We start from the raw sequence: 27,419 nt of genomic DNA on the forward strand, positions 1-27,419 counted from the left end.
TATATTTTTGCATTTATTTGTAATGAAAAGAGCTCTGTATGAGGTCAGAACATCTGGTTACACTTTTAACTTGATTCTACCTTGCTGCTTAATCTCAAACTACCCTAAGTTCCAGATTCTCTATTTTCAAAATCTTAAAACAGTGATTCCTTTCATTTAACAAATGAGAGCAGTGCTGTGAAATGCTTGGGATTTTCTTAAAACACAGTGGGTCTAGTCTTTGAGGCAGCCTAGGACTGTAGCCACTTCTTCACTTTTTAAAGATACCTCCATTCTTTTGGTGAGCTGAAATTTTTTACTTTCATTTCCAGGTGCTACGGGTTCTGTAGTGAAATCTGACTCACCTTCCACTTCAAGCATCCCTCCTCTCAATGAAACAGTATCTGCAGCTTCCTTACTGACAACAACCAATCAGCACTCATCCTCCTTGGGTGGCTTGAGCCACAGTGAGGAGATTCCAAATACTACCACCACACAACATAGCAGGTGATTAGGGGTGAAGGAGGTTGGGGTTGGTGGTGAGTAGCTATAACGGAGTTTTCTGGTTCTATCTTATTCTTTCTACCTGACAGACCACATTAGCCCTGCTTTTTATGGTAAGTAGATGACCCGAAAGCTGTGGGAAGTGAATGCAGAGGAGGCTTATTTTCCTTTTTCAGTATCCATTCTTGCTTTTACTGCTCACTGTGACTGGCTGGCCATATGTTACCATATGATCTCAAGCCTCCTTGGTCCTATAGTCTGCCTTTTTTCCTTGCCTGTGTTTTTCTCTGGTGCTGCAGGTAGATAGCATAGCACTATGACTAATGGCAAACTCTTTCTTTACAGCACGTTATCTACTCAGCAGAATACCCTTTCATCATCAACATCTTCTGGGCGCACTTCAACATCCACTCTTTTGGTAAGAGTGATGCTGTAAAAGAGGAAATGTGGTTTACTTACACTTGGTAACTATCCAACCATAAGATTCTCTCAAGGTTATATTTAAGAGGGTTCTTGAAAATTTCTTCATGAGGTGGCAAAATAATAATTGATCTGAGGTCATAGAAAGGGAACAAAAAGGAAACCAGGAGAAGCCAAAAAATTCAGAAACATTGTAGAGTTCTGGGCCAATCCTAAAACCCCTGGAAGTGACTTTCCTGACTCTTTATCTGATACATTTTTTCACTGAAGATGGGTGGGCCTTTGTATGCTATGCTGAAATCTATAAGTATATATTTTTAACTGGTACAGCCTTTCCTCATTCCTTGTTTGGGGGTATGTGAAACATGAGTCCTGAGAATAACCAGTGCCTGAGCATCTTTATGACAGTAGAGGCCAGGTGACAGCTTTCAGTTGAAAAAATTAATTTTATTGTTGTGATTGATAACTATTTGTGACCTTATGCTGAGGTTATAAAGGAAGGCAAATAACTTCAAGAGGACCCACTTTGGACAACTATGTCAGGTTTGCCAGGAGCCTGGGGGAGTAGGGCAGGGGAGAAGATAGGAGGGCTAAGGCTTGCTTTTGCTAGGGACCTTTCTTTCCTTAAACACACTATCTCAGGTTTAAAGTCGTTAGGATTTGTGTTTTTTCGTAGCCCATGAGCTGGTTTCCTGGGCTAAGCTAGTAAAGAAAAAAACGTGAAAAAAAGGTCATGTTTTATTGTTCAGGTCTCAGCTATTACTGTCCCCTTACTGACCATTTTACTCTAAAAGAGCTTGTTTGTCCTTCCTCCTCTGCTGTCTTTCAGAACAGAGTGATGACAATGTAAAGGGTGGGTCTCTTATTAACTTTGCCAGATGAATCTTGAGGAATGTGTAGCTGGAGAATATTATGCCTTCTAACTACTTTGGCAGAGGATATCTAGTACCTTGCCTTAGCTTTTTAATTGGGAAGTTACCACAATGAGAAATTAACCAGTGGAAGGTGTAGTTCATCTTTCGTGACCTGTAATGGTAATCACTTTTTCCTTCTCCCCTCTCCCATTCCTTCCCCCTTTATGAAGCACACAAGCGTGGAGAGTGAGGCGAATCTCCATTCTTCCTCCAGCACTTTCTCCACCTCATCTAGCACAGTCTCTGCACCTCCCCCAGTGGTCAGTGTCTCCTCCAGTCTCAATAGTGGCAGTAGCCTGGGACTCAGCCTAGGTAGCAACTCTACCGTCACAGCCTCCACTCGCAGCTCAGTTGCTACGACTTCAGGTAACCCTGCATAAAAAGTGGATAGTATTCTTCTGGGGTGGAGGACAGAAATTATATGCTGGAGATAACAATGTAATTTCCCTTCTAGGAAAAGCTCCTCCCAACCTCCCTCCTGGGGTCCCGCCGTTGTTGCCTAATCCGTATATTATGGCTCCAGGGCTGTTACATGCCTACCCGGTAAGTGGGACTGCAGGATATTCTCCAAAAGATAAGGATTTTATGGCTACTGTCTTTGTAGCTCTGACCACGGTTTGAAGACTGTAATTAAAATATGGAAGTGAGTGTGAATGATTACCCCACCCCCCCGTAACCCGTAATCTATTTTTTTTTTCTATAAACTTGGATGTTTTAGGCATTTCAATTAAGTGGACTCATACAGTATTTGTCCTTTAGTATTTGGCTTGCTTCAGTCAACATGATGGCTTCAAGATTCGTCCATGTTGTAGAACGTAACAGAATTTGATTAATTTTTATGACTGAATAATCTGTTGTTTGAATATACCACATTTTGTTTATCCATTCATCATTTTGATGGACACTTGAGTTCTTCCACCTTTTTGGCTATTTTGAATAATGCTGCTGTCAAAATTGGTGTTCATATATTTATTTGAGTCCCTGAGCAAACAGGTTTTTAATATGTGTGGTTTGGGGGAAAATAACACTTTTTAGAGGGGAAGAACTAAACTGAGGCAAGGACCTCTACTGTGTCTCTGCTCTGTATGAAAATTCTGGGCCTCAAATGCCAAGAGCCAAAGAGTTTGCCTAGAATCCCTTTCAGCATTTTAGAGAATTGTTTTCTCTAATTGGATTGATTCCTTAACTCTGAGAGTCTTTACTGGCTCTGACTTAGCCACAGCAGAGTTCCCTGACTTAATCAGAATGACTGGTCTGAGAATAGGTGGCTGACAGTAGTGCATCTGTATATCTTCTATTAACTTGATATATTAAGTGCCTATTAAGATGAAGGATATTTTTTTAAAATTTTAAAGGTACCTGTTCTTGCCCTAATACAATCTAGATGAGCATCATACAGAAGAAATAACTCAAATACCACTTTTACACATATTAACAGCAATGAATTACCATAGTACCCATAATGTTGGAGAAAGCAAGAATAAAATATAAATCTTTTCTTGGGGAGATAAATTTTAAGCCAAAATTTGAAGTCTGTAAGAGACAGAGACTGGTAGAATAGCAAATAAAGCAGGCTATTTGCATGTAACCTGTGCTGCTGCCCAGAGGCCACCCTACTTGAATCAGAAGTCAGAAATTTAAGGAAAGCATCCAGATTGTTCATGAATTATTTCATCTCTTTGTATTTCACTGCTTCCCTCTTAAAGAAATAAGAGGAATTTTATTCCTTAATTTTCTTTCTTCTTAAAGAAAACTGGAGGAAATAATGTATGTTCTGTTCTTACCAAGAAGTATGAGTAAAAAAAAAAAAAAAAAAAAAAAGAAGTATGAGTGGTCTGTTGATTTATCTTGCCTCTTAATCCTTGACTTGGCCATCATCACAGCCAGTCCCCATTAATATTTTTTTTTCTTTTTATTCTTTTTCCAGGGAATTCCCATTAATATTGTTACATATCTGTATCTTTCAGCCACAAGTATATGGTTATGATGACTTGCAGATGCTTCAGACAAGATTTCCTTTGGTAAGTATATGGGGTAGAGCTTTGGAAAAGAAAGAGATCTGAAAATTAGAGTTGGGGATTAAATCAGATGAGCAATTGATGACAAGTCACAGACTTAGCTTTTTTTCCCAAGCCATCTCTCCATACACATGCTTTGGCATAAAATATAGGGGTTTGAGAGAGTAGTTCTATTAGAAGGTAACTTAAAAATATCACAGTTGTGAAATCTTTGATTTAAACAAAATTTAATCTAATTTCTTTGTAGGCCAGTAGAATAATGCCCTGGAACTCTTCAGATGTTTCCTCTATGTCTCAAGAACTGTGAATTCCAGAAAGATACATCTATTTCAGTAGAATAAGCTTGACATAGTAGGGATGTGTTCTGGAAGATTTAGGATATTTTTGGTTCTGATGGGCCTTGATGTGTTCTCCATTTAGCATACAAGTAGACCTTGCCTGGCTTTGTTTATAGCCATGCAAGGGGGACAATGTATGCAACAGTAATTTGGAAGTTTGTGCCAGCTCTAGCCAGCTTAATTAATGGCTGGATAAATTGCAGTATTCCAACATTCTCCTACCTCTCAACCTGTGGAATTAATCATGGTGAGGAATGAGTAGCATTGAATGTCTTCTCTTTCATTTTTCTCTTCTAGGATTACTACAGCATCCCATTCCCCACACCTACCACTCCACTGACTGGGAGGGATGGTAGCCTGGCCAGCAACCCTTATTCTGGTAGGACTGGGTTGGGGCTCAACAAAGGGAGTTTGTGTTGGGATTGGTGGCCGAAACTTGATTAGTAGAAGCAAGGGGCCCACTTTTCACTTTAAAGATCTTTAGCAGAAGTATAGAATGAATGTGATCAATCAGGGTGGGTAGATTCAGAATCCTGTTAAAGATGAGCATGTGGTTGCAGCTTTTTCCTTCTCATCCACTTTCTATTGTCTGCCAGATGACCGATGACATCTGGACTTGGTTTTCTCAGCCATTTTCCCAGTTTTATCAGGAAGTGCAATGGTTGTTCTGGCCTTCTTAATGTATCTCTGCCCCTGTACTCTACCCACAGTGGCAGTCTCATTGCCTTGCTGCATCTTTGGTCTTCTTTTTCCTGCCTGACCTACCACTGTTCTCATTAATCTTTCATTTTCTCTGACCTGTGATGGTCCTTCAAATCTTTCCTTGGTTACATTTCTGACATCTATATGGTTATTTCCCTTGTAATAGCAAGTATCAGTATTTTATCTAATGCTTTAGAGTTTACAGATTGCTTTCACATCGCTCGTCTCATTTGGAAAAGGGGGAAGTTTAGGTGCCACCCTGTTTCTTTTTTCATTCATAGAAATTCAGGAGACAGCTGTGCTGCAGGGTTGGCAGGCCTAGTGTTGTATTGTCTTATAATTTCCCAAGCTCGTTACAGGTATTCCCATCCCAGGGTGGGGGAAGAGGGGAACAGAGACTCTGGAAGGAGATGAAAGAACTGTTCAGGAGCTTTGTTCTGGGTGCCTGTCTCTGTTATAGGAGTACATGGTTATTCAGTATTAGTCCTTGATTAGTACTATGCTAATTGTGTGCTGAGTAATGCTAAATGTAGCAGCAAAGTGTAATTGTAGGAATTAAATTTTAACAGTCTTTGAACGAGATCTCCTGTAAACATGTGAAAACAGAAGAGGTAATTTTACATTGGTGTGGGGGGTAAAAGTGGCAGGTACATTTAGCCTTTCCTGTCACAGGTGACCTCACAAAGTTCGGCCGTGGGGATGCCTCCTCCCCAGCCCCGGCCACAACCTTGGCCCAACCCCAACAGAACCAGACGCAGACTCACCACACCACGCAGCAGACATTCCTGAACCCGGCGCTGCCTCCTGGCTACAGTTACACCAGCCTGCCATACTACACAGGGGTCCCGGGCCTCCCTAGCACCTTCCAGTATGGGCCTGCTGTGTTCCCTGTGAGTACCTGGTCTTGATCTCTCCTTGAAGGGGAGAATTCTAGCCTTCAACATTATCCTAGCTGCTTGCAAAAAGCTAGATAACTTTTTACTAATGAATGAGGAGGAAGAATGATTTCCACCTCTGGCCAATTTCTAGCCTTGGAGAGGGTGTGGGGCTGGGATTGGTAGGATTAGGATGGGGTAACCTGTTCTTAGAGTTAGCTGAATGGGGAATGTGATACCATATAAGTTAGCTTCTCTCAGTCATTCATTCCCTGCCTACCACTGCCCCTTTCCCTTCCTCCCAAACTACCTTTTTTTCCCCCTTCACTGGCAGATTCTAGAATTCTCAATAAGGAATCCATTTCACTAAATAGTCTTTAGGTATCCTACATCAGAATAGGTATCCATCTGAATGCTCATTCCCTGGAGTAGGATGGGTAGGGCAGATGGTACCCTGATGCCATTTGACTGCACTTTTGGCTTTGCTCTTCAGGTGGCTCCTACCTCTTCCAAGCAGCATGGTGTGAATGTCAGTGTGAATGCATCGGCCACCCCTTTCCAACAGCCAAGTGGATATGGGTCTCATGGATACAACACTGGTAAGCTTACCTTGGCTCTGGTTGTCAGTGGTGTCTGTGGGGTGTTAGATGAGTTTCAGGGAGGAAAACTTGGTGCTGGAGAAATGGGGTTGGTAAGGATGTACTATTCCATGTACGATCGGTAATGCTTGATTGACTTGGGTGTCTGAGCAGCACCAACAGAGGAGCCTGATGACAAGGCATATGACCACTACTCATGGGGAATATCCAGGGACACATCTTGGCTATTAGAATAGTTTTGAGTGGGAAACAAGTTAAGGACCCCCAAAATTTTGCTGAGATTTTAATGTAGGCAAGTGTTAATATGTATGGCACTGATAGTTAAAAAGGGATATAGTCACTGAAAAAAAGAAAGCTTAAGTGTGTTATTAGGATAGCAGGCTATAATAGGTTTGGCTTCAGTCTCTTTGTAGTAGTACTTTTCTTATGTGGCTCCCTTTTTATTCCCTAGCTAGAAGACCTAAGATGTGGAGTAAGCATGACCGTTGAAGAGAATGAAAATTGGGGTGGGATAGTTGTACCTTTAGTCTCCTTCATTTATTTAGCTGGGGTTTTTTGCGAAGCCCATTTATACCTTTCATGGCAGGGAGAAAAGTAGGAATCCTCTGAATGGGTACGGAAGTAAAAGTTACTTTGCCTATCTTTCGCTCCCATACCTGACATCTATCCTCCATTTTTGAAGGATTGGGAGTGAGAAAGGGGTCTTTGAATTTTAAAAAATTCATTTACATCTTCTAGTGACTTGTGAGTGAATATGAGGGGGAGGTTGTTGCATTTTCCCAGGGTTGGGAGGTATAAGGGGGTTGAGAATTGCCCTTCAAAGCGCTCAGCTCAAATATAGTTACTTGGTGATTTGGATGGAGCAGCATCTGTGGTTCTCACCCTTGTGGTAGTCTCCAGGTGGGTAAATTGCCCAAGGTTTTCAGTAATTGGGAAGCTGCTTGAACTGAGCACAGAAGGCAATAGGTACTTTAGGAACTAATAGGTGGAGACTTGAGCTATGCTGTATGGTTAGAGTGGGCCAAGATTTAACCTAAAGAAATCCTAAAATGCCCCTTTGGGATTTAACACCTGTTGCCGACCCATCTTGTTGAGCAAGGTCTATCCTAATCCTTGAAGAGGGTGGGGGTGGAGGGATTAGAAGCTTTTTGACTTGGACTGGTCCCATTTTGAAAAGTTATAGGGTTTAAGTCTTAGTTGGGCCAGGTTCAAGAATTTTAAGGTTGATAATATAAAAGAATTGCTTACCTGTTTTTGGAAAAACCTAGTTTTTTTTTAACTCCTTTAAAATTCAGAAACCTCCTATTACAGCCCTTTGAACCCCCATTTCCCAACCCTACAGAGGGCTCTTGTCATTCCCTTCCTCATCAACCTCTAAATTCATTTATTTTTATGTATTTGATTCCTTTTAGGAAGAAAATATCCACCCCCTTACAAGCATTTCTGGACGGCTGAGAGCTAATTTGGCCCGTGGCTGGGGGCTATGTTTGTGTGTGTGTATAAATTTGCACTGAAGTCTTGTTTCAGAAACCAGACCACTGAGGAGAGCCTGCTGAGCTGAGGCCATGGCCTGCGTGGCTTGGGGAAATGAGTTGGTGGATACCTTCTGGGCTTTTGAACTTGCCCCTTCCCCATTTCCCTCTTCCCCATGTGTCTGACCCTGTCTTACCCATTTCGAATTCAAGTGGTGCAGCACCTCCGAAGCATCAATGCACACACCTGCTGTTGCTTTTGATTTCTGGAAGGCATGTAGTTTCAACTTGTAACAAAAATATTTGTAGTCTTCAATAAACTGTGGTATTTCTTTAGCTAACTCTGGCGTTCTTTCCGTGCATGTCTTTCTGGACAACAGGAGCCAATGTTTTGCTGTGGATAAAGGGTGGAGGGTGGCTTTTCCAATGAAATTCCAGTGTAGCCAAAGAACTGATTAACTTTTCAGTATATGGTGGTTTTATTAAAGTGGGGGTAGGGGCTGGGGGAATGGGGGTGGGGAACAGCCTCAATGTCCAGCCTGTTGAATGGTTGGTGAAGAAAGCTCTTTGTAGAAATCCGTGATTCCCTATGTTTATTATTTCTCTTCACTTTTCCATTTAGATCTTCCCCTTGCCTCTGACATAAGCAGAGGGTAAAGGACAAAGGTTTATAGTGTCACCTCATGGTGAAAGGCAAAAGAGATGGTATTAAAAACTGTTGTTAGGGAAGTATCTTCAAGGCTTAATTCCCATATCTGGTTCCCAAAGGCCAGGTGGCTGATTGAGATCTGATAAAGTTATTCTTGACCAGCCTAGTTGATGACTCAGGCCTTGTGGTAACTGTGCTAGCCTGGAGCATGTTCTTAGTCCCTTAAAGGTTTTTCAGAGATTGTGGATTATTAGTAGTTTTGCAAAGGATGTGTGGGAGAGGTTTGCTCAAGACATCTCCTTGATGGTGGAAATTTAAATCTCCATTCACTCCAACTAGTGCACCATTAGCCCTTTGTTTTGTAACTTGGACAGTGAGACCATGGTTAACGAGAAGCCCAGGTATTCAGCTTTCCTAATATTTTTTCCCCAGCCCTTTAGTTATTTTGTCCTATGAAGTGTGACCAACCTTCCCAGGGGTTGCCACACTGGAAAAGACTGGTGGTATCCCCTCCCTACCATCCACATCATATTGGTATGATCTTCACTGTTTTGGGAATCATGCATAGTTAGGGAGTGTTGAAGTTGAAAGGAAAGCAAGAGACCTCTATAATCTGAACATCTAATGACTGGTGAGGGGTTGGGGAACCAATACCCATTATTTTCTAGACTCTAATATGTACATTAACACTATTATGACTACTACACAGAATAGTTTCTCTTCCTGTGTTTCCAGTTCCTTCAACCCTGTATCTAAGGGTGTTTGGACTAGAAGCTGGTTTTTAGCTAGCCTCTGGGAAGAATGAGACCAGGTAGGGGCACATTGGAACCAAATTCCGCCCCCCCTACTACCCAGCTTAAGAATCCAGTTAGCCATTTCTCCCATCCTGTGTGGGCAACCAACCCTTACTTTATCACCATGGAGCATCAGCAAGCTGTCTGGGGGCTCTGCAGTAAAGATAAATTATCTCTTTTGGTTAGCCTTTAAAATGTCCTTTTTATAGCCTGTTTATTCCAACTTCATTCCCAATCCTTCCACACAAATCTCATTAGCTTCAATTGTTCCATAACTGAACTCTTGATCTTCTTATGACTCTTATCAGTAACTTACCAGATGGGCAGCTGAGGTTGGAAAAGCAAAAGAAGAAATAGCCCCAGTTTACACTAAGAGGTTCTTGTATTGTCCCCACTTACTTCAGTGCCTTTAAAGTGTAGAGAGTTGATACTTGGGAGTTAGAAAGTATTTTCTCATGCTTGTTTCTGTGGTTCTGACTGTTCTTTTTCCTAGTTGGTGTTTACTCCTTGGAAATATCTGGACTTAAGATGGGGGAGGATTTTCAGGTTGAGATGTCACTTCTATTGGGAAGATTTTAAAGTGGCTGTACAAGGTGGGCTTAACTTTTGAAGGCTGCCTTTTTCTAAGGCATTGGGGAAATTTGGGTTCCAGCCTTGAATAAGTATCTGGAGTTTGAAGGGGGATTGCTGTTGAATTGTGGGTGAATGGAGGACTCCTCATTTGTGATTTGGTCACTCTAGTACAGTACTCCTAAAAAACGTTTCCATCAAAGTGCTAGTAGCAGAGGCGAACAAGACTCAAGAGCAAACTAAAACAGTTTTTCTATAGTTTTATTTCATGCAAATTAATTTATTTTTAAAATTTGATATCATGCTTTAAGTTCCTATTTCACTTTTATTCCTTGCATAAAATTTCTCTATTAAGATACTGGACTATTTATCCCATGACTTTTCCTATATCCTTGGCCCCTTGGTCCATTGTCCTATACCCCAGGTTTGAGGCTATGGTAATGTGTATTTCAGTTTGAGGAGTAAGAAAATGAGTTGTACTACTCTGGTTTCCTTACAGTTGTAGTGGCAGTAGAAAGTTTTTTCAACAGGAAACATGCGAGTAGGAGTATGGGTTAGAGCTTTTATTTCATGGAGAAGCTGAAATTGTAAACTCTGAAAATGACATTTGGATTTTGTATTCCATTTACCCCCTGCCCCCAACCCCACCCCTCTGCTGTGCTTAGGCTTAAATGGAAATTCATCTTTGTGTCAGCACTTGAGTGTTAAATATATAACCTAGTATTTCCAAGAGGCTGAAGAAGTTGAGGCTCTGAGAATGAAACTACTCTTGGGGGTTGAGTTGGACTGCTCCTTTAGTATTTCCCTTATTCTGGGGGGAGGGGGGCATGGATTTTGAGTCCAAAAGTGTTTCTTCATGAATGGAAAGAGCAGCCCACCCAAGCCTTCAGGAGCAAGATTGACTGGAGAGTGGGTAGATTTATTTGAAATCAGTGTTCAAAGTTACTACATTCCAATTGGACTTTGGTATAGAAGTGCTTTAAAATTGTATATGGTAGTAAGGTTGAGTTCATACCTAACTTTCCCGCCCCCCCCCCCAAAAAAAAAACCCCACCACACCCACATATAGACATACCCAGGAAAGGCAAGAGAACCCTCAGAGAGCCTTTGTGTCACAAGCTCTTATCCCTCAGGACTGACCTGAAGCTGGAAAAACAGACCAAAATTCCCTTGCAGTGATAATAGCTAGAAAGGCTACAGACATCACGTCCACCCAGGAATGGGGGCCAGGCAGCTAGCTGAGCTAATCCTCCTGTCTGTTTCCTCCTCCCCCAGGTGTATCAGTCACCTCCAGTAACACGGGCGTGCCAGACATCTCGGGTTCTGTGTACTCCAAAACCCAGGTAGGTGCCTGGCTCTGGACAGAAGTGGAAAATAAGAGATGGACATAGAGGAGATGGAGTTGCAATAATAGTAGCACAGTGAATAACAACAACCCTGGGAGTTGTTGCAGGTGTAGGTAGCTCAGTAGTTGAATGCTGGCTTCCTGTGTATAAGGTCCTGGGTTCAATGGACAAGTGTCAGGAAACCCATTCTACTAGAAAATGACTGGTCTCCTCTAGACCTGTTTCTATAAGAAGTTTAAAGAGAAATGTTATAGGTGAGGTGTGGCAAATTGTTGTGTCATGATTTACTGTACACCTATTCTGGCCCTTTCCTACACTCTCAACCTTTTTCATGATTTTCTGAGAGAACTGAGTATGAAATGAAGGGAACTAGTTCATCCCATTCTTTGTAAGTAAATCTATAACAGTGGGAAAGGAGAAAACCAGTAACTAAAATGAGGCATTTGAGTTATCCACAGGTTTGTGTTTTTTGTGTTGTTATTCTCCATCACCATAAATAATTGAAGGATTGATATAAAATAATTGGGGATAAAGGGGAGTGCTTCATGGCCAAGACTGACAACACTTAAGACACCTCTGTACTCATTTTGAAATATCCCTGGAGTTCTAATTTCTGCCCAGCTACAGGGGTGAAAGTACTAAGAGAAGCCGGCAGATTCCACTAATGTTCGTATATGTCATTAGATTTTACAAAGTGTTTTCACATCCATCTTCATTTGATCCTTACAGCCGAGACTTCAGTAGGTCAATAGCATCCTTGTTTTATGTATGAGAAAACCAAGGCTGAGAAACTGAGTAATTTGCCCAGGAATCATGCAGCTATTAAGGGGAGAGCTGGGACTTAGACCTGAATATTTGATTTCCAGTGCATTGTTCCTTCCATAACATGATGCTGCTTTCCGGGGATTGGGGAGCTTGGGCCCAGAAAATCCAAGCATAAGTTTGCTGATTCCTTTTACTCTCTCTCCTTCATTCTCCTGGATAGCAGTCCTTTGAGAAACAAGGTTTTCATTCCGGTACTCCTGCTGCCTCCTTCAACTTGCCTTCAGCCCTAGGAAGTGGGGGGCCCATCAATCCGGCCACAGCTGCTGCCTACCCACCTGCCCCCTTTATGCACATTCTGACCCCCCATCAGCAGCCGCACTCCCAGATTCTTCATCACCTGCAGCAGGATGGACAGGTAATAGCCCTTCCCCCTCTGTCCTTTCCCTTCCTCTTCCTTCCTATCCCTTAAAACTGCCTCCCCTTTCCTTCTATTACCCTGCCTCACCACCACCTTCACCCAGCCCCTCCCCAGCGCCAGCCATGGGCACACAGCAAATACAGACACACGCGCACATAACACAAGCGGCCGGCAAAGGAGATGTCAGAGAAGGGGCCAGATTGAAATATTTTTGCCTAGTTCCATTGGTGCCTTTCTCTACCTTCTCCCATGACACATGATATTCCTCATCCATCAGACCTGGGTCACACCTCCCCTCCCACCTTTCCCAGCCTTCCCCTTGCCCCAACATGATAGCTTTCCCTTCTAATGGTAGAGTTCTATTGTCAAAGTTTGTCCCTTTATTTTCCATATATCCTGGTTCTGCCTCAGCTACCATATTTGCAGATGATTCTCTGTTGCCAGCGCCAGCAGGAGGAGCAGGTAATAAAACTGAATGATAATATGCTTGAACCCATTCCCTTTCAGACCCCATTTCACCTCCACAGCCTCAGGGAACTTGAAAAGAGATTGCGCGGTCACAAATCGGGATACACAAACACAAACACCTTGCTGAGCTCTCTGGCCTCCCCCTCCTCTCTCCTCTTTTCCTCGGCACCCTCTTTTTTCTTCTACCCTGCCCCAACTCTGGAAAAACACTTGGTTACTGAATAGAAAGGATTCTTGGGTCATTATCTGGAGCCCTGAGCCTTCAGGCTCATTCTCCTACTTTGCCAGGGAAAAAAAGGGCTCACAGATGTGATTGATGGTAGGGATGGGGAGCCAGGGTGGTTTGAAAGACCTCTCCTCCATTGTAGGTGGCCAAGGAGCTAGAGTTAGGGGCTTTCTTGCCTTCAAAAACAGCTTTCCAAATTTGGGGCATTCATGGAGATCCGTGTAAATGAAATCACCTGATGATCACTCAACTCTAAGAAGCTGTAATTCTCTCTAGAGCAGGGGTTCTTAATCTTTTTTGTTCCGCAGACGCCTTTGCCAGTTAAGTGAAAACCACAGACACCCTTACTAAGTCCACACTGTGTACTGGGTATTATTTAATACATCACACCTGCACCAACACGTTCCCACAAAAATGTTTTTTTAAATTTCAATTCAAGCTCACAGACCCCTTGTTAAGGACCCCTGCTCTAGAAAATAGCCCTTTCCCAGAGCAGGGGAGGCTGATTGGGGAGGGCTGGTAGAATTGAAAATAAGTAGAATTGACTTGCTATCTTGTTTCCAAAGGTATCTTGCTGTCTTTTCATCGTTCCCCTACTTAAAGGTTGAAAGTGCCATCATGCTTGTCAGAGGGGGGCTCTAACAGCTAGGTAGAAGAGAACTTTCCATGGTTAAGTGAACTTTTCAGAGTAGTATGTAAACAAGGGGAATGGGAAAGTAAGACAACTTCCACGTTTCCACATGAAGATCTGTTGACAAATTTGTCCCACTAACTAGACGCCTTTTTCCTCCCCATGATCCTCTCATTCCCCTGCAGACGGGCAGCGGGCAACGTAGCCAGACCAGCTCCATCCCGCAGAAGCCCCAGACCAACAAGTCTGCCTACAACAGCTACAGCTGGGGGGCCAACTGAGGCCCTGGGCCTCTTCTCTCGGCCCCATCTTCTGAGAGGGTTACCCAGCCCGGCAACTATGGAAACAGCATCAGAGAGAAAAAGGAATGTTGGGGGGTTCCGCTGCCCCCACCCCCAGTGGAGCTCCCCATGCCTCAGCTTCATGTCTGTCCCATTCCCATACCACCCCCCACCCTGTTGTATGTATTATAGGATTTGTATTTTTTTTTCCTTGTTTTTTTTTCCTTCCTTTCCTCTTCCTCTTCCTCTCCCCTACCTCTTGCATTTAAGATTATGAAACTTTGCTGGGGGCCCTGCCCTTCCTTCTCCTCCTCCTGTTCACCCTGGTGGTGTGTGGGTGAGATGGGGAGGTGGGACCCTCAAATATATATCAGCCCAACAGCCCTAAGTCTCCTCCTTTATTATTAGGAAAACAAAACAACAACAACAAAAATGGCGTCATGAGTATGAACAGCATTTGTCAGATGAATTAGTTGAAGTGTTTTTTGTTTTTTGTTTTTTTTTTGTACTGTGTCCTCAAATTTAATGGATTAATGTGTCTTGTATATATAAAAAGAAAACCTCTACCTTCAGCCTCTGCCCGTTCTTGCTCCGTCTAGGATACCCTCAGTCTCGTCGATGACCAGCTTGGTGAATAAGTATTACTGTACCAACTGGGCCTCCTCTAGCAGGCCCTGAAGGCAGTGGAATAAAATGAAATCTTCGCCCTCCTCTGACCTTAATGTGCTAGTATCTTGCCCTTGCCGGGATTCCCCTCCTTTTACCCCTAAGAGTCTTTCAGCCTCATCCCTGGAAAGAACCACCACAAATCTCCATTCCTCCAGAAACTGCTACACCTACAGCTAATTTCAAGCAGTGAGGGGAGAGAGAGATTGGGTGACATGGGGAAGGAGTAAGAAGGAGCTAAAACTGTTTCAAAGGACTGGTTTTGTGGAGTCAGAATATAATGTATAGGGGTCCAGATGAATACACTGAAAGAAGTGAGGGCACATCATGTGCTGTTGGCTATCAAAATTGAAACTTTAGGTCTATTACCCTTAGGGGAAGAACACAGTAATTCTTGCTTTTTGAGTGCTTTCAGGTTGTGTAGCTATACCCAATCCCCTGAAAAGGGACCCAGGGGGCGGACGTCGGGGTCAAGGGCGGAAGGGAGAGGCTTTGAAGGCAGTCTATGATGAAAAAGGGAATACTTAAGGCCCCTAATTCTTTACTCCATCACTTGCTTTCCTTTCGGTGTTCTTTTACAAACCCTACATCCTGCGGGCTACAGAACCTATTTAGAAAAATTAAGATTGCTTTATAACAAGTTCCCTGATGGTGAGAGAGAAAATAAGTCTATGCATCCCCATGCCTTTCTCTCAACTGTGGATAATTCAATACTAGAGAGCTTGACAAGGAGTTTTGTCTATTTCTCTAATATTAAACAACCCAGGTCGGTTTAAAAAAATAAAAATCAAAACAAAAAAAACTGACGAGGAAGGGGGCGAGGTGGCTTCTGGATGGAAGACCGGTCGTCCGTGGGTGTGGTGAGCCGCGGGTAAGGGGAGACTTCAGATCTGCTCGTTTGTGCGTTTGCGCTGCCCTCTGGCGGCTTTATCCAGATACAATCCAGAGTCGTACCTCGGAACGTCTTTTGGACCGGGCTGGTAAGCAGAAAGGAGAGCCTAACTTGGGAGGTAATCGTTGCAAATTTTTAAAAATTCAGTACGACCACTACCCTCACGAAATTCGTCTACGGCAGGTTGTCAAGGTAAAGCCCGTCGAGCTAGAGGAGGGCCGTCCGTCCCGCCTCCTGTTCCACGTCCGGTTTACGGTCGTTTTGCGACAGTATGACCGGACCACCGCCTTGCTTTCTGTCAGTATGGACGGGCACTTCGCTCGCTTTCCGGTGGCGTAGTGCAGGCTGTCAGCCGGGGCGAATGGGTTGTCGGGGTGGCATAAAGGTTCGAGTCCCAATGCGGGGATGAGCCTCTTGGATCTCTTCCGGGGCTTTTTCGGCTTTTCTGGACCTCGGAGGTGAGAGTGGGTCCGGGTCAGATAAGTGGATTTTTCTGAGGGGAGCTTGACTTCTAACACCCTTTTTTTGGGAAAAACATCCTCTTCCAACTTCTGTGGAGAGGACAGAAGTCGCAACATTTAGCACTCACCCCGCGACAGTAACCAAGGCTGTCGTTAGGAGGAGAAACGGCCACCTAAGTCTTTCTCCAACCTGGGGTGATGCAACAGGGGCCCGGGCGGGGAGGACAATGGAGGCCTGGGGGAAAGGACAATGAGCCAGTGAGCAGGACCTTGGGAAAGAGGGGCGGGTCTGGAGGACACTGAAGAAAAGGCAGGCGAGGGGTGGGGAGAGGTTGGGGGAAACTGCGAGATGAGGACTGAATTTGATTAAAACTAAGAAATAAAAAGACAGCTATTACTTTTCGATTTGTCAACCACTTCTCCCCCCACCCAACTTCCCAGCCCCCTGTACTTGTCCCACTTTGCCACCATGAGTTAATTTTATGGCCTAAGTAGTTGCTGGTGCTAAAATCTTGGTGGCCAATCTACCTCCACCCCCAGCCACAGAGATCCCTTTTTTGGAGGGATGACTCGAGATGAAGAGGAGGAGGATGAGGAAGAGGAAGAGGAAGAAGGAGGAGGAGCCACGTGGGGCCATGGAAGCCCCAGGTTTGGGGTTCCCCAGCACCCCGAGGAATTTGGCTTCAGCTTCAGCCCAGGAGGAGGGATACATTTCCATGATAACTTCGGCTTTGATGACCTAGTACGGGATTTCAATAACATCTTCAGCGAAATGGGGGCCTGGACCTTGCCTTCCCACTCTCCTGGTGTGTGAGTGCCCCTCAGGGAGGACCCACGGGTTCTAGTTGGTTGGTGGGTGAAATAAGGAACCTGCAGGGAGTATTCGGGGGATAGAAAGTGTAAGAAGACTGGTAACTTCAAGGAAGTTTAAAGAGCTCAAGTCCTTTCACATCCCTGGCATTGACCTATCACCTTTCTGCAGATCTTCCAGGTCCTGAGTCAGAAACACCTGGTGAGAGATGGCGGGAGGGAGAGACGCTTCGGGACTCAATGCTTAAGTATCCAGATAGTCACCAGCCCAGAATTTTTGGGGGGGTCTTGGAGAGTGATGCAGGAACTGAATCCCCTAAATCAGCACCAGACTGGGGCTCCCAGAGACCTTTTCATAGGGTGAGTACCACATCTGGCCCTGAAGTGAGAGCCTATGGAAGACAACTAAATGGAATGGGAACTGATAGACTTGGGTTGGAGTCTTGGGTTCTCCACTTCGTGTACTTAACTGTTGTAAGATTATCTTTGTGGGAAATGAGAGTTCTGCCTCTTAAAAAAAAAGTAAAAGGGAAAGCAGGTGTGGCTCAGTGGTTGAGTGCCTGCCTCCCATGTATGAGGTCCTGGGTTCAATCTCCAGTACCTCCTAAAAATAATAATAGTTAAAATTTTAAAGTTTTTAAAAAAGAAAGAAAAAGTACCAGTCTAGATGATTCCTGGATAAGGCAAGATAGTTGGAGAGCAGGAAAGTGTTAGTTCAGGAAAGCTTCTTGGTAGAGGGGTACATAAAACAGTTTGGAAGGAGGAAGAAGTGGTAAATAGTGCTAACCTGAATGGAATTCCTTTTCCTGGGAAAGGTGGTTTTTAGTAGTTTAGGGAGTAGTTTAGGGTCTATGTTCAAATTTCATGTAGACAAGGTGTCTTTTCACCTTCTGCAGTTTGATGATATGTGGCCTGTGACCCCCCATCCTAGAACCAGAGAGGACAATGGTGAGTCTGGAAGACACGTTACCAGCCTTCTGTTGTTCTCTCAGAAATCCCTCTCTTCTCCGTTCCTTAAGTTGCCACTCTTCTCCCCTTCTTTCCCTTGGTCTCTTTCCCTGTTTCTTCATCTCTCCGTCCTTTCAGATCTTGATTCCCAGGTTTCCCAGGAGGGCCTTGGCCCGGTTCTGCAACCCCAGCCCAAATCCTATTTCAAGAGCATCTCTGTGACCAAGATCACTAAGCCAGATGGGGTGAGTTGGGAGAGAGGGGTAAGGGGACCTGTGACCAGGGGATGCCTTGGAAACAGGGATCTGAGTGAAGAAAACACTGCACTCACCTTTAGTGAGAAGCTGTGGGGGCTTCTCCTTGTAGACAGTGGAGGAGCGCCGGACTGTGGTAGACAGCAAGGGCCAGACAGAGACCACAGTCACCCGTCAAGAAGGAGACATCAGCCCTAGAGATGGTAAGTGAGGAGTATGAATCCAAGGGGTCCATCTTTTCACTCCTTGGGAAGGGGAACCCTTGTTCTCCTACCCTTAAATATTATTCCTCTCTTTTGTTCCTGCACAAGGTCTCTCATTTAACCTTGCTGTTTGTATTTATTTCTCCAGAATTCTCAGGACCTCCAGCCCTGGATGATGCCTCGTCCATCTTGGATTTATTCCTAGGACGTTGGTTCCGGTTTCGGTAGCCCTGTAACCCTCAGTGGCCTTCAGGGTCCTTTCCACATCCCACCCATTGCTCACCATTAATGGGCTCAGCTTCTCCTGCCACATCCAGGGCTTGGGAGTGTGGATCAATGATTTGGGGTTATGTCAGTATGTCACTCACCCAGACTGACCAATAAAACCTTTATTTGTGCTAGATCCTTGGTATTGGTTTTGTCAAAGCAGTCTTACTTTCTGGCACAATCGGAGCTTCTCAGATTATCTCGGCCTGCAAACTTCTCCTTCCTGTGTGCTAGAGAAAAATATAGGTAGCACAAACAGTAGTGGATATTTTTCTCCTTAAAAAAGTTTTTAGTGCATCAGCTAATAAATGGGTAAACAAATGTACATATGCACAATGGAATATTATTTGGCCATAAGAAAGAATGAAGTTGTGAAACATGCTGCAACATGGAAACATTGAAAACATGCTCAGTGAAATAAGCAAGACACATAAGGACAAATATTGTATGATACCACTTTCAAGAGATGTCTAGAAATAGCAAATTGGCAGAGATGGAAAGTAAATTAGAGGTTAGCAGGGGATGAGGGAAGTGGGGGAAAGGAGAATGTGTGCCTGGTGGCTATGGAGTGTTTGTAAATAAAATTTTAAAAAGAAGTGAGGGGAGTCCCAGAGCTGCAGCTGCCAAGTCTGGATCTAAGCACTGCGTGCCGCAGACATCCACTCGATGTGTAGTTCTGGTTCCTTCCCATTCCAAATCTAAGATGGCAACTCTCAAGGATCAGCTGATTCAGAATCTCCTTAAGGAAGAACAGATCCCTCAGAATAAGATTACAGTTGTTGGGGTTGGTGCTGTTGGCATGGCCTGTGCCATCAGTATCGTGATGAAGAAACTGCAGATGAATTTTCACTTGTGGATGTCATAGAAGACAAATTGAAGGGAGAGATGATGGATCTCCAACATGGCACCCTTTTCCTTAGAACACCAAAAATTGTCTCTGGCAAAGACTATAGTGTGCAAACTCCAAGCTGGTTATTACCATAGCTGGGCCTTGTCAGCAAGAGGGAGAACGCCATCCTAATTTGGTCCAGCGTAATGTAAACATCTTTAAATTCATCATTCCTAATGTTATAAAATGCAGCCCAAACTGCAAGTTGCTTGTTGTTTCCAATCCAGTGGATATATTGACCTTTGTGGCTTGGAAACTGAATGCCTTTCCCAAAAACCGTGTTATTGGAAGTGGTTTCTGGATTCAGCCTGGTTCTGTTACCTAATGGGGGAGAGGCTGGGAGTTCACCCATCAACCTGTCATGGCTGGGTCCTTGGGGAACATGGAGACGTTAGTGTGCCTGTGTGGAGTGGAGTGAATGTTACTGGTGTCTCCTTGAAAAATCTCCCTGATTTAGTCATTGATGCAGATAAGGAGCAGTGGAAAGAGGTTCACAAACAGGTGGTTGACAGTTCTTATGAGGTAATCAAACTGAAAGGCTATACCTCCTGGGCCATTGGGTTATATGTGGCAGATTTGGCAGAAACTATAATGAATCTTAGACGTGTCCATCTGGTTTCCACCACGATTAAGGGAATCTATGGAATAAAAGATGACGTCTTCCTTGGTTTTCCTTGCGTCTTGGGACAGAATGGAATCTCAGATGCTGTCAAGGTGACTCTGACTCCTGAAGAAGAGGCCTGTTTGAAGAAGAGTGCAGATACACTTTGAGGGATCCAAAAAGAGCTGCAATTTTTTTTTTTAATTACACTTTTTTTTCCTCCCCCTTTCCCCACCCCCAGTTGTCTGCTCTCTGTGTCCATTCATGTGCATGTTCTTCTGTGACCACTTCTATACTTACAAGCGGCACCAGGAATCTGTGTTTTTGTTGCGTCGTCTTGTGTCAGCTCTCCGTGTGTGTGGTGCAATTCTTGGACAGGCTGCACTTTCTTTCACACTGGGCGGCTCTCCTTACGGGGCGCGCTCCTTGCGCGTGGGGCTCCCCTACGCGGGGAACACCCCTGTGTGGCACGACATTCCTTGCACGCATCAGCACTACGCATGGGTCAGCTGCACATGGGTCAAGGAGGCCCGGGTTTTGAACCTTGGACCTCCCATGTGGAAGGTGGACGCTCTATCCATTGGGCCAAGTCCGCTTCCCTTAAAGCCTTCTAATGTACCGCTTCATTGTTTAGGCTACAGCAGGATTTTAGTTGGGGCTTGTTCCTGTTCTTTTTATCTGATCTGGGATTATAGCAGTAATATTAAGATGACCTAGGGAAAAAAGTTAGACATAGGAATTGTTCATAAAACCCTAAAGCTATTTCCTGATACTGAAGATGTTACCTATCTTGTATAGTCCCAAACTGGTTATATAAAATAGTTTTATCTCTGAGGCACCAGTGCCAGTGCACATGCTGCAGTTGCCTTTCAAACCAGAAGAATGTGTGGTTACTGTGTGTTTTATACCTTCTGGTTCCTTCACCAAACATGCCTAGTCCAACTTCTTTCCTCCCAAACAATCATATCCTGAACTCCAATGTGTAAATCCAACATTGCATGTCTTATGCATAACTATTTTAAAGGATCTTATTTTGTGTACCAAATGTATCAAAGTAGTGTACATTGCCATGTAATGTAAAAAAAAACTACCTATTACAATGCAACCAACTATTCAAGTGTCGTACCTCAAAAATGTAAAATAAACCATGAAGAGTTGACTACAAAAAAAAAAAAGTGAGGGGAATTTGAACTTTGGTGGCACTCTGGGAGAAAGGGGGTTGAGAAACAAAGGCAGGAAGAGTAAGGAGAATAAATGAAGAGAGGAATTCCAGGTCCAAAGAGCCTTGAGCAAAATAGAGAAGTCATGAATTGGAGAATAGGAGAGTCAATTATGAAAATGTAAGTCCTTTCCAAGGAATATACAAAATAACAAGGAAGGCACAGACTTTAACATTATATGGGACAGTGGTTTGAGTCATTTTTATTTCAATATTAAAGAGTAACCCCAGCAAGTTGGAGGACTCGGTGACAAAATAGAGAATTATTTTGTTCTTAAAAGTTCAGCATTATTATAGTTTAAAATAATTGGTTAGTGATTTTGTAATTTATATTCTGAATTTAAATTTTTTAATGTATACAAGATATAATTTTTAACAAAATTATACATGATACAGTTTTATGTTCTTAACCCAACAAAAAAGCATTTTGTTTGTTTAAAATTTTCCCCAAATGAAGGGGGAAAAATGTCTCCAAATGTCTAGTTAGGGGAAGAAAAGGTCTTTAGTACTTTGTTTAAAGATGACAGATTTTCACTGTACTTAGCTCCATTCCCTCTGGGGACCTCACTAAAATGACAACAAGAGGGTTTTTCTAAAAAGGCATATCACAAGAAAAAGGGGAGAGAAGTAATAGTAATGAAATTTTGTCCTTTGTGAGTAAACGTTATTGTAGTCTAATTTAACTTTTCATTTGTAGTTAGTGCTCTTTCTGTCTTTTAGAAATTTTCCCTAATCTGAGATTAAAAAGATACTTTCCTATGTTATCCTCTACAAGCTTTGTAGTTTTGGCTTTTACATTTAGGTTTTTAAATCGACTTGGAACACTAAGACAAAAATACATAAAAAATAAAATCAACCTGGAGTTTATCTTTGTATATGGCATGAATTGGGGACCACTTTCATTTTTGCCCCATTTGGACATTCTACACAAGTCGCTGTGCCAGCTCTTTCTATTAATCTGTCTCTGTGCCAGTATAGCACGTTTAAATACTACAGCTTTTTTTAGCAGACATGTCTTTTCTCCTGTGGTGGACTGCATTACGTACCCGTTTAGTCTTTTTTTTTTTTTTTTTTTTTTTGAGGTAGTACCAGGGATTGAACCTGGGACCTCATAGTGGGAAGCAGGTGCTCAGCCACGCCCATGTACCCCAATTTAAGACATGTTGGTCTGGATCCACATTCCTGTGGATGTGGACCCATTGTAAATAGGATCTCTCGAAGATGTTATTTTAAAGTTTGATCCACCTGAATGAAGGTGGACCTTAGTACAGATTACCAGAGTCCATTCTAAGCAGAAGAAATTCAGGCTGTGGGAAAGCCCCAGGGAGGAGCCAGAAGCCAGAGTCAAAGGCACCCAGAAGACAAAGAGGACATCGCTGTGTAGGAAAGCAGAGGAACCCATGATTGCCGACCAGCCTGAACTCTACTGACCCCGGGAAGGCAGGCAGGCAGGCATTCAATTACTTAAGCCACACTGACTTCCCAGAGTTCGTTTTTTTATTTGTTTTGCTTGTTGCTTGTTTTTTTCAGGAGGCACCAGGAACCAAACCTCACATGTGGGAGGTGAGCACTCAACCACTTGAGCCACATCTGCTCCCTCAGTTGTTTTAATTCGTTTTGCTGTTAAAGTTTGAAGACATTCTGATTCCTTATCCTCTGTATTGACTTGTTTATTTTCAATTTTTTATTTCTAAATTCTTTTAGATTCTCCTTTCTGACTTGTGAACTGAAATTTCACATGATGTCCTTTGTAGTGGGTTTATTTTCATCTTAGGTATCTAGCATATGGTATCCTTTCAGGTTAGAAAATAATATCCTTCAATTCTGGAATATATATATATGTATTTCTTTAATAAATAGAATCATACAGTATATAACCTTTTTCAAAAGATTTGTTTTATTTATTTTTCCCCCCGCCTCATTGTTTGCACTTGCTATCTGCCCTCTGTTTGTCTTCTTGGAAAGCAGGCACACGAGGAACTCCACCAGTGCTGAAGCCAGGATGGCAGTCGTCACCTAGAGGGCAGAGGGCAATGAGCAAGTCCCCACAGGTCGCAGCTCAGAGGCAAGCCTACCACAAGCTCTGCTCAGAACTGTCTGGCAACAGACAATGTTCATTCCCCCAGAGCCTCAAAAGAATAAAAAAAAAAACAGTCGAGGGAGTGGATGTAGCTAAAGGGGGTGAACACCTGCTTCCCATGTGCAAGGTCCTGGCTTTGATCCTAAAAAGAAAACCAAAAACCCACAACTGATGCTAGAGGGCAAGGAGCTGGAGTTCTGTCTGAGGAAAATCAAGGCCAGAAAGGCACGTAATTCTTCCTTTCCATCCTAGCTCATGTAATAAAGGTGTTTATTTTTCAATGAAGAAATAATTGAGCAAAATGTTGGTGTTGAGGTGATAATGGGAATTCTGCACATTATGCATGATTGTAAGTTCATAACTTCTCTAAAAAAAAACACAATTGAGCAATACTTTTAGAATACTGAAGGAAAATTATTTGTCATCTAGAATTATATGCCCAGTTAAACTATGCATTAAATGTAAGAGTATAAAAAAGGGCATTTTTAGACATGAAAGTTTCCAGGCACCCATTCTTAGGATAATTCTGGAGGAAGTGCAACTCTTTCAATGAGTTTTCATCCTTGAAAAACAGGAACCCAAAAGTGGTAAAGAGAATCCCCAGAATAATGAAAAGAGGTTCTATGATACAGCTGTGCATTAGCACAAGTAGTCCAGACTGCAGATGTCAGAGGGCCCCATGAGAGATCTCCAAAAAGATGAAAAACATTATTATTTTGAGGTATTGGGGATGGGGATTGAACTGGGAATCTCATTGTGGGAAGCCAGTGCTCAATCACTGAGCTGTATCAGCTCCCCAAGTTGTTTTTTTATATTTGTTTGCTTGTTTGTTTTTTTATTTTGTTTTTAGTTTTTAGGAGGCAATGGGAACCAAACCTGGGACCTCCCATGTAGGAAGCAGGTGCTCAACTACTTCAGCCACATCTGCTCCCCTTGTTTGTTTTTTAATTTTTATTTTTACTGTGGTAACATATAAAACATATAAAACAAATAAAATTGCCCATTTTAACCACTTTCTGGTATTTTTTAATAATTGAAAGATTTTTCCAACGGGGGGGGCGAGGTGAGTTGGAGTTGAATAAATGACAAGTACCTAGAAAACTAAGCAAACAAAACAAGACAGACAATTACCATATTAACTCCATGGAGAAGGGGTGTACAAAATATGGCATTTAATTACATTATACTATATGCTTCACATAGCATTTACATTATAATAATAAGCAATACTACTCTAACTAAAGTATAATATGTTGGGAGGATTGAGGCACTGGTGGTATACATATGTTTGCTGTGAGGGAAGGGCAGCATTAAAGAGAACTAAGTTCTTACCTTCCACAGTGTAAATTCGATATATAATATCTAAAACCAAAACATCAAGTAGTGTTATATGTTAGTTTGCCAGGGCTGCCATGGCAAATACCACACAATATGTTGGCTTGGCTTAAACAATAAGAACTAATTGACTCACAATTTTGGGGGCTAGTAAGTTCAAAATCATGACTTTCTCCCTGAAGTCTGTAACATTGTCTTGGCCATCTCTCACTCCTTTTATCTACTCTTGCAGTTTCTGCTGACTTCCAGCTTCTGGCTCCTCTTTATAAAGCTCATTCAGAAATGCTCACTCAGTTTGGCCACACCTCAATTTATAAAACAGTTTCAAAGGGTCTGTTGACAAATGAGTTAATACCCACAGGAACAAGGATTAAGATTATGAACATATTTTTGTTGAGTTACATCTGTCAATCTCCCACACGCTATAAACATGTTATTTAGAGATATGAGGTAAATATTAAGGGAACATTTTTAAAAATTGAAAATGTTTGCCTCTATGGAATGGAAAATGGGCTATGGATCTGAATAGACATTTCTCCAAAGACACACAAATGATCAAAAAGCATATGAAAAGGGAAGCAGATCTGGCTTAACTGATAGAGCCTGTGCCTACCACATGGGAGGTCCAGGGTTCAAACCCAGAGTCTCTTGACTTGTGTGGTGAACTGGCCCACGCACAGTGCTGACGTGCGCAAGGAGTGCTGCGTAGGGGTGTTCCCCGTGTAGGGGAGCCCCATGCACAAGGAGTGCACCCTGTAAAGAGAGCCGCCCTGAAAGAAAAAAGTGCAGCCTGCCTAGGAGTGGCGCCGCAAACACAGAGAGATGACACAGCAAGATGACACAACAAAAAAAGATACAGATTCCAGGTGCTGCTGATGAGAATGCAAGTGGACACAGAAGATCACACAGTGAATAGACATAAAGAGCAGACAACGGGGGAGAGGGAGGAGGAAAGAAATAAATAAATCTTAAAAAAAAAAACAATACTCAACAGAATTAGCAATTAGGAAAATGCAAATCAAAACCACAATGAGATACCATTTCAAACCATTAGAATGGCTACTATAGAATAAAAATGACAAGTGTTGGAGAGGATGTGGAGAATTAAGAACACTCATTCATTGTTGGTGGGAATGTAGAATGGTGCAGCCACTGTGGAAAGCAGTATGGCGGTTACTCAGAAAGTTAAATATAGAAATACAATGTGACCAAGAAATCCCACCTCTAGGTATTTATCCACAGGTATTGGAAGCAGGGACTCAAACAGATATTTGCACACCAGTATTCACAGCATCATTATTCACAAAACCCAAAAGATAATTCACAAATTCCAAAAGATGGAAGCAACTCAAGTGTCCATCAACCGTTGATGGGATAAAGAAAATGTGGTATAACATACAATGGAATATTATTCAGGTATGTAAAGGAATGAAGTTCCTTTACATACAACGGAATATTGTTCAGGTATAAAAAGAAATGAAGTGCCTTTAACTACAGCAGAATATTTTTCAGGTGTAAAAAGGAATGAAGACATCAGTTTGAATGAAATAAAGCCAGACACAAAAGGACAAATATTGTATGATCTCACTGATACGAAATAGTTTGAATAAGCAAATTCATAGAATCAGAAACTAGAATATAGGTTACTGGATCCAGGGTAAGGAATTGGGAGTTAATACTTAAATTGTACGTAGTTTCTATTTGGGGTGATGGAAAGGTTTTGGAAATGGATGGTGGTGGACATAATTAAGAATACTGAATTATATATTTGAATGTGGTTAAAAGTGGACATTTTAGGTTTTATATATGTTATTAGAATAAAAATAAAAATAAAGCCATAGGACTATACAACTCAAACAAGGAACCCTAATGTAGCAATGTAGCCATGGACTATAGTTAATAGTACAATTATGTTCTTTCACCCATTGTAACAAATGTACCACACTAATAAAAGGTGTTAATAATAGGTGTTAATAACTGGGTAGTATATGTATTTTATGCATGACTTTTCTGTAAACCTACAATTTCTTTAATAAAAATTTTTTTAAAAAGGTAATGGAAAATGATGGGGGATGTTGTGGTCAGGAAGCTGCAACCTTTCCTAAACCTTGTGGAATCATTTGCCCCTTCAAACTATCCATATATTAATGGTAATTTTTTAAAAACCCTAAATTTACAAATTAATGCAAAAAAAAAGTGAGCCAATTTAAAGAAAAGCACAAAGTAAAATAAATGTATGAATGGCTTAATATTTGACAGAGTTGACACCACAGCCCGTGGGGGAAAAATGGATTTGAAGAGATTGGCTTTGGGAAAAGTAGAGAAAAAAATGACATAGGAGCTCTTACACATGCCAGTGGAAACTGGTAGAATATCTTTGTGACAATGAAGTGAAGGAGAACTTCTTAAATAAGATCTCAAAAATACAAACCATAAAGTGGAAATGGATGAATTTATTTTGTTTTGATAAAAGAAAATCTTTTCATGCAGTTTAGGATCTTACTACTTTATTGAGTGATTTATGAATCTGGCAGCATACCACTCAGAAAGTAGAAGGGAGCTCCACCAAGAAAGCAGGAAGGAGGGAGCTCACATACAGTGGACAGAGAAGCAAGTGAGAAAATGTCCTGATTGGCTGACATTGTTTCCATTTTACATGGCGGGGGTGGGGGGGGGAGCGGGCGGAGTGTCTTCCAAGATGGGGAGCAGATATGAATTGATTAGTATGGTATGCTTGTCCATTCTGATAAGTTATATTTATCTAATAAGCTATCTCTACTGGACCAGACCAGTTTTACCACCAGATACTGCTTATCAGCAACACT

General features: G+C 42.4%; 2 protein-coding genes, 1 non-coding gene and 1 pseudogene across 45 annotated transcripts in view; all 4 read left to right on the plus strand.

Moving 5' to 3' along the window:
• The window catches only part of UBAP2L (ubiquitin associated protein 2 like), a 43,836-nt gene extending 29,157 nt beyond the window's left edge, over window positions 1-14,679 (plus strand). For 12 of the 43 annotated variants that reach the window (XM_058309721.2, XM_058309703.2, XM_058309712.2 and 9 more), the window contains 12 exons: window positions 312-486; window positions 829-901; window positions 1,988-2,183; window positions 2,272-2,360; window positions 3,785-3,838; window positions 4,471-4,552; window positions 5,548-5,765; window positions 6,244-6,349; window positions 11,110-11,177; window positions 12,166-12,360; window positions 12,775-12,825; window positions 13,874-14,535. In XM_058309721.2, the coding sequence (XP_058165704.1) occupies window positions 312-486; window positions 829-901; window positions 1,988-2,183; window positions 2,272-2,360; window positions 3,785-3,838; window positions 4,471-4,552; window positions 5,548-5,765; window positions 6,244-6,349; window positions 11,110-11,177; window positions 12,166-12,360; window positions 12,775-12,825; window positions 13,874-13,969 (1,403 nt within the window). In that variant the 3' untranslated portion in view covers window positions 13,970-14,535. Of the gene's footprint in view, window positions 1-311; window positions 487-828; window positions 902-1,987; window positions 2,184-2,271; window positions 2,361-3,784; window positions 3,839-4,470; window positions 4,553-5,547; window positions 5,766-6,243; window positions 6,350-7,761; window positions 9,858-11,109; window positions 11,178-12,165; window positions 12,361-12,774; window positions 12,826-13,873; window positions 14,536-14,568 lie in introns of those variants that run through there. The other 31 variants (XR_011645403.1, XR_011645395.1, XR_011645398.1 and 28 more) reach the window with 7 other exon arrangements.
• LOC111759559 (small nucleolar RNA SNORA58) lies at window positions 4,253-4,389 on the plus strand. Its single transcript, XR_002793504.1, has one exon. It is a non-coding gene; the product is annotated as a small nucleolar RNA SNORA58 (small nucleolar RNA).
• Window positions 14,680-15,817: 1,138 nt separating the features above from the next.
• On the plus strand, window positions 15,818-18,606 carry HAX1 (HCLS1 associated protein X-1). The gene is made up of 7 exons (XM_004475010.5): window positions 15,818-15,985; window positions 16,529-16,794; window positions 16,971-17,158; window positions 17,695-17,746; window positions 17,885-17,991; window positions 18,113-18,203; window positions 18,352-18,606. The coding sequence occupies exons 1-7, from the start codon at window positions 15,933-15,935 to the stop codon at window positions 18,429-18,431; spliced, it is 837 nt and encodes a 278-aa protein (XP_004475067.1). The 5' UTR covers window positions 15,818-15,932; the 3' UTR covers window positions 18,432-18,606.
• A 519-nt stretch (window positions 18,607-19,125) lies between these two features.
• On the plus strand, window positions 19,126-20,226 carry LOC105744309 (L-lactate dehydrogenase A chain-like; annotated as a pseudogene).
• Window positions 20,227-27,419: the final 7,193 nt, after the last annotated feature.

This window comes from Dasypus novemcinctus, chromosome 13 (assembly GCF_030445035.2).
Source record: "Dasypus novemcinctus isolate mDasNov1 chromosome 13, mDasNov1.1.hap2, whole genome shotgun sequence".
In the NCBI taxonomy this organism is placed as follows: Eukaryota; Metazoa; Chordata; class Mammalia; order Cingulata; family Dasypodidae; genus Dasypus; species Dasypus novemcinctus.